Below are 10,818 nucleotides of genomic sequence, written 5' to 3'. Positions count from 1 at the left end.
TCCCCCATCCAGGATGGATTAATTAGTTTGCTGCGATGGATCCGTTTATAATGTGAGGATTGCCATTCAAACTTGGTAGATGGGGCCAATAGGTGGTGGTGGTGGTGGTCGGTGGGGTCTTGGATTGAACCTGGACGCCTCCGCCCAATACTTTACAGGATTGGAGCTTATAGTTCGCAGTATCTGATCCAACAAGTCTTATTTGGAAAATTGAACCGAACATAATTCAGAAACGCAAGTAAGAAACAGTGTCGCGAGCACGACCAACTCTACCAAATGCATGCATCCGACCTCCTCTTCTCTCCCTATAAATGCCTTCCCCCGGTTCCCACGCTTCTCCGTCATCCCTCCACCTCCCCACCGACGGAGCACTAGTAGCATCTGCAGTGTACAAGCAGCTATGTCTCCCATATCTCTCTCTTCTTCTCTCGTATGCTCTGCTGCCCTCTCCATTTCCAATCCTATCCACTCTTCTCCTGTGGCTCTGGGCGGCGCCGTCACCATCCTATCCAAGTGCAGAGTGTTCCCTGACTGCAAGTCCACAATCGGCGACCTACCGCTCTCCGTTTCCGACCTTCCCATGCTGTCGTGCCACTACATCCAGAAGGGCCTTTTCTTCCCCAGACCGCCAGTTCCTGTAGCTTCTCTTCTTCCGCTCCTCACTTCGTGTCTTGCCCGCGTGCTCTCCCTCTTTCCCGCCCTCGCGGGCCGCCTCTCCACCCGCCCCGACGGCCGCATCTTCATCTCCTGCGACGACTCCGGTGCCGAATTCTACCATGCCGCCGCCCCCTCCCTTACACTCCCTCTTCTCCTACCCGACTCCGCCGACGTCCCCGCCGCTGTCAAGTTGCTCTTCCCCCTTGACGGCGCCCTCAGCTACCACGGTCACTTCCTGCCGATCTCCAACTTCCAGCTCACTGAGCTCGCTGATGGTGCTCTTTTCCTCGGAGCGGTCGTCAACCACGCCGTCGTCGATGGCACTTCCTTGTGGAACTTCTTCAACGCCTGGGCTGAGATATGTCGTGGCGGCATCCCCGCGTCGCCGGATCTCCGCCGTAACTACTTCGGTGACTCAAAGGCCGTGCTACGATTCCCAAGCGGAGCCGGGCCCGAGGTGACGTTTCAGATGGACGCGCCGCTTCGAGAGAGGATCTTTCGCTTCAGCCGCGAGGCAATTTTCGACCTAAAATCGAGGGCCAATCGCCAGAGTCCCAAGCTCGTTGACGATGGCAACGCCCTGGCTGGAATACATGAGGAACAGATCCCTGACGGAGAGTCAGAGGCGTTGGCGGCGGTGGTGAAGGAGGACGAGATCTCGTCATTCCAATCCCTCTGTGCTCTGGTCTGGCGGTCCGTGACAGGAGCTCGAAAGCGGCTGGCCATGGAAGCGACAACGACCTTTCGGATGGCAGTGAACTGCCGGCATCGGGTGGTGCCACCAGTGGCAGCGAATTACTTCGGGAATGCGATCCAGAGCATCCCGACCAAGGCGTTGGTGGGGGATATCGTGGGGAGGGACTTTTCCTGGACCACCGGGCTGTTGCACGGTAGTGTGGTGGCGCACGGAAACGAGACGGTGCGGCGGGGCGTGACGGAGTGGGAAGCAGCTCCGAGGTGCTTCCCGCTGGGTAACCCGGACGGTGCCGGGATCACTATGGGCAGCTCACACCGGTTCCCCGTGTACGAGGGGAACAACTTCGGCTGGGGGAACCCGGTCGCGGTGCGGAGCGGCCGGGCCAACAAGTTCGACGGGAAGATGTCGGCGTTCCCAGGGAGGGATGGGGAAGGGAGCGTGGACCTGGAGATGTGCCTGGCGCCAGAGACGATGGCGGCGCTCCTCCTGGACGAGGACTTCATGAGCTACGTCTCAGTAGAAAACCTGACGATATGATCACCCCGCAGCAGCTACTCGTTAGCAGTGTTCGACTTCTTCCAAGCAAGCAACTTCCAGAGACACAGTTAAGAGAATTTTAGGTGCACAAGAAAGAACGCCCCTATGAGATTAACTTGAGGGGCAAAAAAGAGGAGAGAGCGAGAATGTGTGTGTTTCTCCGATTTCTTCTGCAGTAGAAGCTGGCCAGTTGTGTGTCGTCATGAGTTATGAAATTAGTAGCGGTTTTATTATTATTATTATTATTATTATTATTATAATATAATAAATTAATATAATTTGATTTGAAAGAGTTAAAAAATAAAAAATAAAAAATAAAATAGATATATTTGGATGAGTGAATCATCACATAGTAATAGTAAAGAAAAGACCATCAACCCACAGATAAACAGGAGAATATATTAAAATTTTTCATCTATGAGATAAAGAGGATAATCTTATATTACTAAATCACTAAGGATGAGAAGAGTAAGTTAACATACTAGTTTTGACTTATAACTTAAAAGTTATATTTTGAAGCTTACTATTTATAATCCATATTTATTATTCATAATTAGTTGCTATTGATAATCCTTTAAAAAATAATAAAAAATATTTTATTATTTACAATCTAGTTTTATCAGTTTGTTTTTCTTCCTCACAACTCATTTCAATTCGCTTCTTGTTAATGCTATCATCATCATTGTTTGTCATTGATGACACTTATTACCGACACCGCTAATCATCCCCTCGACATTGTTGTTCGAGAAGAAAGAAAAAAAAAAAAGAGAAAGAAAAGATGATATTTATATCCATGTATAAAGGAGTAATATAGAAATATTAAAAAAATAAAATGGGGTTGTAAATAAAATTTTTGAGTTGAATTGGTGTTTGATCAACCTGCTTAGTTTGACTTAGACTTATTACTAGATTACCAACTATCTTTCATCCATTCAATGAGGTTAATCAACTCTACATGAGGGTAATCTTGGTCAGCTTGGTGTTTAGAATGGCTCAACCTTATTTTGAGGTTTGAAACGTTCTTAACACTGATACACTAGAATTGATGCTCGATGGAGATTAGTTCCACCTTCAGTTGGACGTCATCCCAAATAAGAACTTGGCCTTTTCCAGATTTAAGAGCAATACTAAAGAAGACCACAATGAGTGTACTCTCATTTAGATGGGCTTCTCCTACAAACTTGTTGGTGTCTTACTCAATGCTCAAGATGTCTTCCCCGGTTATTTTAGAATGCTCCGTTAAGCTAATCAACCCATTTCATGACTAGTGTCGCCATGGTGGACAATTTGACTGATCCGGTTAAGCTACTTGAAGCCTTCACCATACAGAGGATCAGCATAACATGATGTTCTTTAAAAAGGACATTAGCCAGAAGAGCATGAAAGCAAATAACGAGAATATAAGCCCTCCGAACCATCAAATGTCAAGAGGGCACATTGCTTCACAGGTGCTTTTCTTCGACTCGTGAATGATATCGAGCCAAGTCGAAACATTCCACAGAGCACTATGGTGATGGAGATATAATTGGGAATTCATATTCCATTGCCACTGCCATAAACACACGAGAGCTCCTGCAACTTGTCAAGTGGTTTTATATGACCACAATTATATAGCATTTTCTATTTCATATCATGGTTTTCGGATAAGACACTTGTGGACCGCTCCTCCCACGCTATCCCACCGAAGCCACCGCTAAGGCACCCTCCAAGCATCAGATGATGAATAATATGTGGACGACATTCTTCACCCCTGCGATATATCCACATGCAAGTGTGTGGCACACGGCCAAAACAGTAAGGGAACGGAGATGGCGTCACTGAGCATGGCGTTCGGCGCGGCGGTCGCGGGCGGGCGGGTGTTTGCAGCGACAGCAGAGGCCAAGGGCGCCGGAAGCAGCGGGGAGGAGAAAGGGCTGTTGGACTGGATACTGGGAGGGTTGCAGAAGGAGGACCAACTGCTGGAGACGGACCCCATTCTTAAGAAGGTGGGGGAGAAGAACGGCGGCGGCAGCCGCAGCACCGCCACCGGGTCCAGAAAGTCGTCCACCTCCGTCTCCGTTCCCAGCAAGAAGAAATCCGGCGGCTTCGGTGGCCTTGGCGGCCTCTTCGCTAAGAAATGATTCAGTCTGTAGTAACCCTCCTATGCTCCTACTTCACAAATATTTAGCCTTGAACAGACTCTCCCTCTCCTCCGCTGCTACGTCTTGTTTACTTCATCGGAATGATTTGATCTGAAACAATTTTATAGGTTCAGAAGAACAATTCCTACGCATTACCACCATTATGTCCTCATTGTGTTTGGCATGGTTTAATATTCAATGAATTATTGATTATGATATCTTTCTTTAAGCAAATCCTTTTATGCAATTCTCGAAAATCGAAGTCCTTTCTAACCATAGCACAGAAGCACGAGTTGTTGCAACCTAACAAGTTTGTGTCTTATTGTTGAAATTTCATTGTTAGAATCCTCGAAACACTGAAACTCTTTTGAATTCGTAAAAGAATTTTTGATATTTTTATTATCACTAAACTAGCACGCTCAAAAATGTTTAAATGATTCTTCGAACTTCCAACCTACTCAAATACATGAGGTAGGCATGTTGACATTAAACTACTAAATTATGGTAGGATGAAACTTTAAGTCAGCCTAAAATAGAAGAGTTAAGTTTACTTAGAGTCAGATATCATCAACAGATTAATTATTGATCTAATAATAAAATTTATAAAATGAGATATATATCATTAATATTATAATAATAAAATTTATAATATGAGATTTTCGATTCTCAACATGAGGAAGTGAATTAGATACATCGTGACAATCAGGTTAATAGGATGAGGTTTCAAATCCTAAAAATAAGTTAAGTCGTGTGGGTTGTCACTGAATTGATTGTTGAGGCGCGAACATTGACAAGATGAGATTTGGGGCAACACTGGCTGATTAAGGGTTGTGAAAAGAGATAAATATGTTACATTATGTCACTCTATTATAAGATATATCATAAATTTAATTAGATTATATACATATTTATTAGTTAATAAAAAATTTAATTATATGAGGATTACTTATGATCATGATGGGAGGGACTCTCCTAATTATTTATTTTTGACTTTAAGTTATTAGTTATAAATAGATATGACAGGGACTCAATATGTGATATGACATTGGGAGATTATAAATTTTTTCTCATCTCCCCTTAGTCCCTATTTCGTCACTTATGGTGACCCTATGAAGGATAGAGAAAAGGTAAGTCTAATTATCTTTGCAAATCAATATTACTATTTTTTTCAGATCAGACGATGGTGCGCCTGCAGATCTTATAAAGATTATTTTGAATAACATAAAAAAGTATACAATCATAATATTTCATCGATCGTTATTTGAGTTCATTTCTTATATTAAAGTTTTTTCTATATAATAGCATAATTATTATTTTTATACTTACAATTGGTATTAGAGCCATGTTTTGAAATTAAATACTATAGATCGTAAAAGTATATTAGATCTATTTTGTATTTAGATTTATTTGTTAGTATCTTTTTTTTACGAAAAGATGTTATTTGATTTTGATTGTACGATGCTTAAATGATTCGTTTGTATTATTGATCTACTTTCCTATATCGTCTTTGAATCTATTCCTCCATGTTCTTCATTTGCTTGCAACACGGGTGGAACCATGGTTGAAGTATGCTACATATATTTGTTCGTCAAGCTATTATTGATAGTTTACTATTAGCAGAAGCACTTTACCATCATGGGCAACGGTTGCCTTGAGTGGCGTTGTGATTATCTATGATGGTAGGATTTGGTTGTAGGAAAATCTAAGGGCGACATCACATGTGAAACGAAAGAATATAAAATAAAAATCCTAAATTTTTCGAAAGGTGTTCTTCGTCATACGAAGATTGGTGCATAGAAACACACAAAACTGAAAACCATGTGTGAAACATTTATGTTACCTAGGGATATCATATATACTTAAACTTCTGTAGATTTGTGGAAGAGGATGAAGGTGATCCACATGGTAGGGGCTGTGAAGACGCTCCTCAATTTATTGCCCAAATCTCCACACCTGTTGGCTGAGAAGGAGAATGATGGAAATCTTCAACTTAGCAACCATATACCCCGATAGCTAAAGAGCTATGATACATATGGAATACAAATTGACCCCCTCCAACGATTTGAAACAAGATGGATCGTTCAAGATTGAAGTTAGGAAAACTATTCTAATCACATAATCAATGAAAATTTGATGAAGTAATTAGAATAGTACTTTGATTCCCTTAAAACGCCACAAACTAAAAAGCTTGATAAGTTGAAAGGAAAAATAAAGATTTTTCTTGGGTTTTGAACGCCACAAATAGAAATGCTTGATAAGTCCAAAGTTCATGCAAGAACTTAAAAACAAAACACTCATCGGTGTTGTAAGTCGAATATACTTCTCCAATATGTGCTCTTACAAAGAGAGTCAGCCTTGTTTATATAGTACAAAGGCCAAGTATAAAGGGAATGAATATATTAAATGACATTTATATTCCTAATGCATGAATGTAGATTACTCATGAATCTACATTGAATTGTTTTGAATAATTATTCATGAATAAACACACAATTCCTAATATGGTCCAATATGGCTGAATGACCTTTATTCTTCAAAGATGGCTAAAAATTCATCCTTCTCTCAAGGTTGGAATTTCTCTTCATGATTTTGACTTATTTGAATCAGGTTGATTATTTTAGGCTCTTCTTGTATCCATAGAACCTTGACCAAGTTTTGACTAGCTTGCTCCTTCCAAATGCCTTCTAATAAACAAGTTAAGGCTTCTTTCATCCTTTTAGATTTCGCTCTTGTCATTGGTCCTCGATGAATAGTTAAAGGGTCTTTGGCAGAATTATAATCAACTTGCTCATTCATATCATTCCCCCTTTCCTTGAAAGGATTCGTCCTCGAATCAGTGTCTTCATCACCTGCATCAAACAAAGATAAATCAGAAACATTGAAGGTTGCACTAACATTACCATACTCACCCGGTGGTTCCAACTTGTATGCATTGTCATTGATTTTTTGAGAGACTCGAAATGGACCATCTCCTCTTGGCATTAGTTTATACTTCCTTTGGTTAGGAAATCTTTCCTTCCTCAAGTGTAACCAAACCCAATCACCAGGTTCAAATACTACTTGCTTTCGGCCTTTGTTGTGTTGTTTCTCATATTGTAGAGTTTTCTTTTGAATTTGTATCTGGACCCTTTCATGCAATGCTTTGACAAAATCAGCTTTTTGCTTACCATCCAAATTGGCCTTTTCCAAAGGTAAAGGTAGCAAATCCATAGGAGTTAATGGATTGAACCCGTATACAACTTCAAATGGGGAATGGTTTGTTGTAGCATGTACACTTCTGTTATAAGCAAACTCCACATGTGGCAAACATTCCTCCCAATTTTTCAAATTCTTTTGAATTATGGCTCTCAAAAGTGTTGATAAAGTTCGATTTACCACCTCCGTTTGTCCATCTGTTTGTGGGTGACAAGTGGTTGAATACAATAGCCTTGTACCCAACTTGCTCCAAAGTGTTTTCCAAAAGTGGCTAAGGAACTTCACATCTCTATCACTCACAATTGTCTTTGGAATGCCATGTAATCTTACAATTTCTTTGAAAAACAGCCCCGCAACATGTGTTGCATCATCTGTTTTGTGGCAAGGAATAAAATGTGCCATCTTGCTAAACCTGTCAACAACAACAAAAATAGAATCTCTCCCTCCTTTTGACCTTGGTAAACCCAAGACAAAGTCCATGGATATATCAACCCAAGGCTCACTAGTTATAGGAAGAGGAGTATACAATCCATGAGGCATTACTTTAGATTTAGCTTGTTTGCAAGTAATGCATTTCTTACATAATCTCTCAACATCTCTTTTCATGTGTGGCCAAAAGAAATGATCACTTAACACATCTAAAGTTTTTCTAATCCCGAAATGCCCCATTAAACCTCCACTATGTGCCTCTCTCACAAGTAATTCTCTCATTGAACATTGAGGAATACACAACTTATTTTCTTTGAAAAGAAAATCATCATGCTTGAAGAACTTATCAAAACCCCCTTTCTCACATGCCCCATAAACATTAGCAAAATCATGATCAGAATTATATAAATTTTTAATATACTCAAAACCCAATAATTTTGCATCAAGTTGAGAAATTAGAGCATACCTTCTAGAAAGAGTGTCGGCAACCACATTTTCCTTACCTTGTTTATACTTGATGATGTATGGAAAGGATTCAATAAACTCCACCCATTTTGCATGCCTACGGTTTAGTTTTCCTTGTCCTTTGAGATATTTCAAGGACTCATGATCGGTGTGTATAATGAATTCCTTATACCAAAGATAGTGCTGCCATGTCTCTAACACTCTTACTAAAGCGTAAAACTCCTTGTCATATGTTGGGTAGTGAAGACTTGCTCCACTTAGCTTCTCACTAAAGAATGCAATGGGTCTGCCTTCTTGCATTAAGACTCCTCCAATTCCTATTCCACTCGCATCACACTCAATCTCAAAAGTTTTAGCAAAGTTCGGTAAAGCAAGCAAAGGTGCTGAACAGAGTTTGTCTTTAAGCAAATTAAAAGCATCATCTTGTTTTTCACCCCATCTAAATCCCATATTTTTTTTTATGCATTCAGTTATTGGTGCAGCAATTGTAGAAAAATCCTTAATGAATCTTCTATAAAAGCTAGCAAGACCATGAAAACTTCTAACATCACTAACACTGGTAGGTTTTGGCCACTCCCTAATTACTTTCACTTTTTCTTGATCAACATGTATTCCTTTATCATTAACAACATATGCAAGAAAAGTAATTTTATTAGTGCAAAAAGTACATTTCTTTATATTAGCATATAACTTTTCTTTTCTAAGCACGTCAAAAATAGCTTTTAAATGTGTTACATGCTCATTTAAACTTTTGCTATACACAAGTATATCATCAAAATAAACCACTACAAATTTTCCAATATAAGCACGTAAAATATGATTCATCAATCTCATGAAAGTACTAGGTGCATTAGTTAGGCCAAAAGGCATAACCAACCATTCATATAAACCATGTTTAGTTTTAAAATCGGTTTTCCATTCATCACCTTCATGCATTCTTATTTGATGATATCCAGATTTTAAATCAATTTTTGAAAACACACAAGAACCATGCAATTCATCCAACATATCATCTAGCCTAGGAATAGGATGTCTATAATTTACCGTGATTTTGTTGATGGCTCGGCAATCAACACACATTCTCCATGATCCATCCTTTTTAGGCACCAACAGAACAGGAACTGCACACGGACTCATGCTTTCTCGCATATACCCTTTTTTCATAAGCTCACTTACTTGTTTTTGGATTTCCTTGGTCTCTTCGGGGTTGCATCTATATGCTGGCTTATTTGGTATGCTTGCACCTGGAATGAAATCAATTTGATGCTCAATTCCTCTAATTGGTGGCAAACCATTAGGAACTTCTTCGGGAAAGAGATCCTCATTTTCTTGCAAAAGATCAACAATAACACTAGGCAAACTCTTGTCAATTTTGTTAGAAGCAATCAGAACATCCTTATACATAAGTACAAGTAAGGGCTGCCTCATGGTTAAGGCTTTCTTCACATCACTCATTTTGGCATAAACACTCATTTTTCTTTCACTCAAACTTTCTTTGTTTTCTCTCCCCTTGTATTTCCCAATACTCTCATTTTTATTTTTTTTGATAAGTATACTCTCATTTTTATTACTCAACTCATCATTTTCTTTTTTCTCCCTTTCTTTTTCCCTCCCTAAAGTTTTGGTTAATGAAGACTCAAGCTCCTCATATTGTTGTTTTATGCGCATTTGGTCCTCAAAAATTGTCTTTGGAGGCAAAGGTCCAAGCTGATATTTCTGTCCATCTATGATCAAAGAATAACGGTTCTTGAATCCATCATGTATTACCCTTCGATCGTATTGCCATGGTCTCCCCAATAACATATGACTAGCATACATAGGTACCACATCACACCAAACTTCATCCTTATATCTACCAATTGAAAAGGAAATTAACACTTGTCGATTTACCTTTACTATACCACTATCATTCAACCATTGTAACTTGTACGGTTTTGAATGCTTGATAGTAGGTAATTTCAGTTTCTCCACGAGCAAGGTGCTTGCCACATTTGTGCAACTTCCACTATCAACAATCACATTACACAACTTGTTAGCAATCAAACAATGAGTATGAAACAGATTTTCACGTTGTTCACCATGTTCATCATTTTCATTTTGCAAACTAAGTATGCGTTGAACAACTAGATTTTCACCTTTAGCATACTCTATATCACTAGTATCCTCTAGAATGTCTTCATCATCATCTTTCTCACTTTCAGATTCTACAATTCCATCCCTCATGATCATAACTCTTTTATTAGGACACTCGCGTGCCACATGTCCATGCCCAAGGCACTTAAAACACTTAATACCTCTAGTTTGATTAGGTAGATTCTCACCTTTACCCTTGTTGCCTAATTCATTTCTACCTTTAGTCTCATCAATTTTAGGCTTAACAATGGGTTTATCATCATTTTTACTCCAATTCGGTTTCCAAGAAGAAGAAGAACCCGAATAAGATTTTGAATCATACCTTGTGCCTTTTCTTTTGAGTTGCCTCTCAATCCTCATGGCCACATTCACCATATCTTCGATCTCCACATAATGTTGCAATTCTACAAGATCAGCAATGTTCTTGTTTAATCCACTTAGGAATCGAGCCATGGTGGCCTCACGATCTTCATCCACATTAGCCCTTATCATGGTTATCTCCATCTCCTTGTGATACTCATCAACACTCATGGAACCTTGTGTCAAGGTTTGCAGCCGTTGATGCAAATCCCTATAGTAATAGCT

At 39.8% G+C, this 10,818-nt stretch overlaps 2 protein-coding genes across 2 annotated transcripts; both read left to right on the top strand.

The window, feature by feature from the left end:
* The first annotated feature begins 328 nt into the window (after positions 1-328).
* On the top strand, positions 329-2,124 carry LOC103973427 (BAHD acyltransferase DCR). Its single transcript, XM_009387987.3, has one exon. It carries the CDS (start codon positions 401-403, stop codon positions 1,889-1,891), a length of 1,491 nt encoding a protein of 496 aa, XP_009386262.3. The 5' UTR covers positions 329-400; the 3' UTR covers positions 1,892-2,124.
* Positions 2,125-3,699: 1,575 nt separating this feature from the next.
* On the top strand, positions 3,700-4,011 carry LOC135629231 (uncharacterized). The gene has a single exon (XM_065136426.1). The coding sequence runs from the start codon at positions 3,700-3,702 to the stop codon at positions 4,009-4,011; it is 312 nt and encodes a 103-aa protein (XP_064992498.1).
* The last annotated feature ends 6,807 nt before the right edge of the window (positions 4,012-10,818 follow it).

The sequence above is a fragment of the Musa acuminata genome, chromosome BXJ3-1, assembly GCF_036884655.1.
Source record: "Musa acuminata AAA Group cultivar baxijiao chromosome BXJ3-1, Cavendish_Baxijiao_AAA, whole genome shotgun sequence".
Taxonomy (NCBI): Eukaryota; Viridiplantae; Streptophyta; class Magnoliopsida; order Zingiberales; family Musaceae; genus Musa; species Musa acuminata.
The sequence above is the reverse complement of the archived record's forward strand: the minus strand, read 5'-3'. Positions and strand labels throughout refer to the sequence as shown.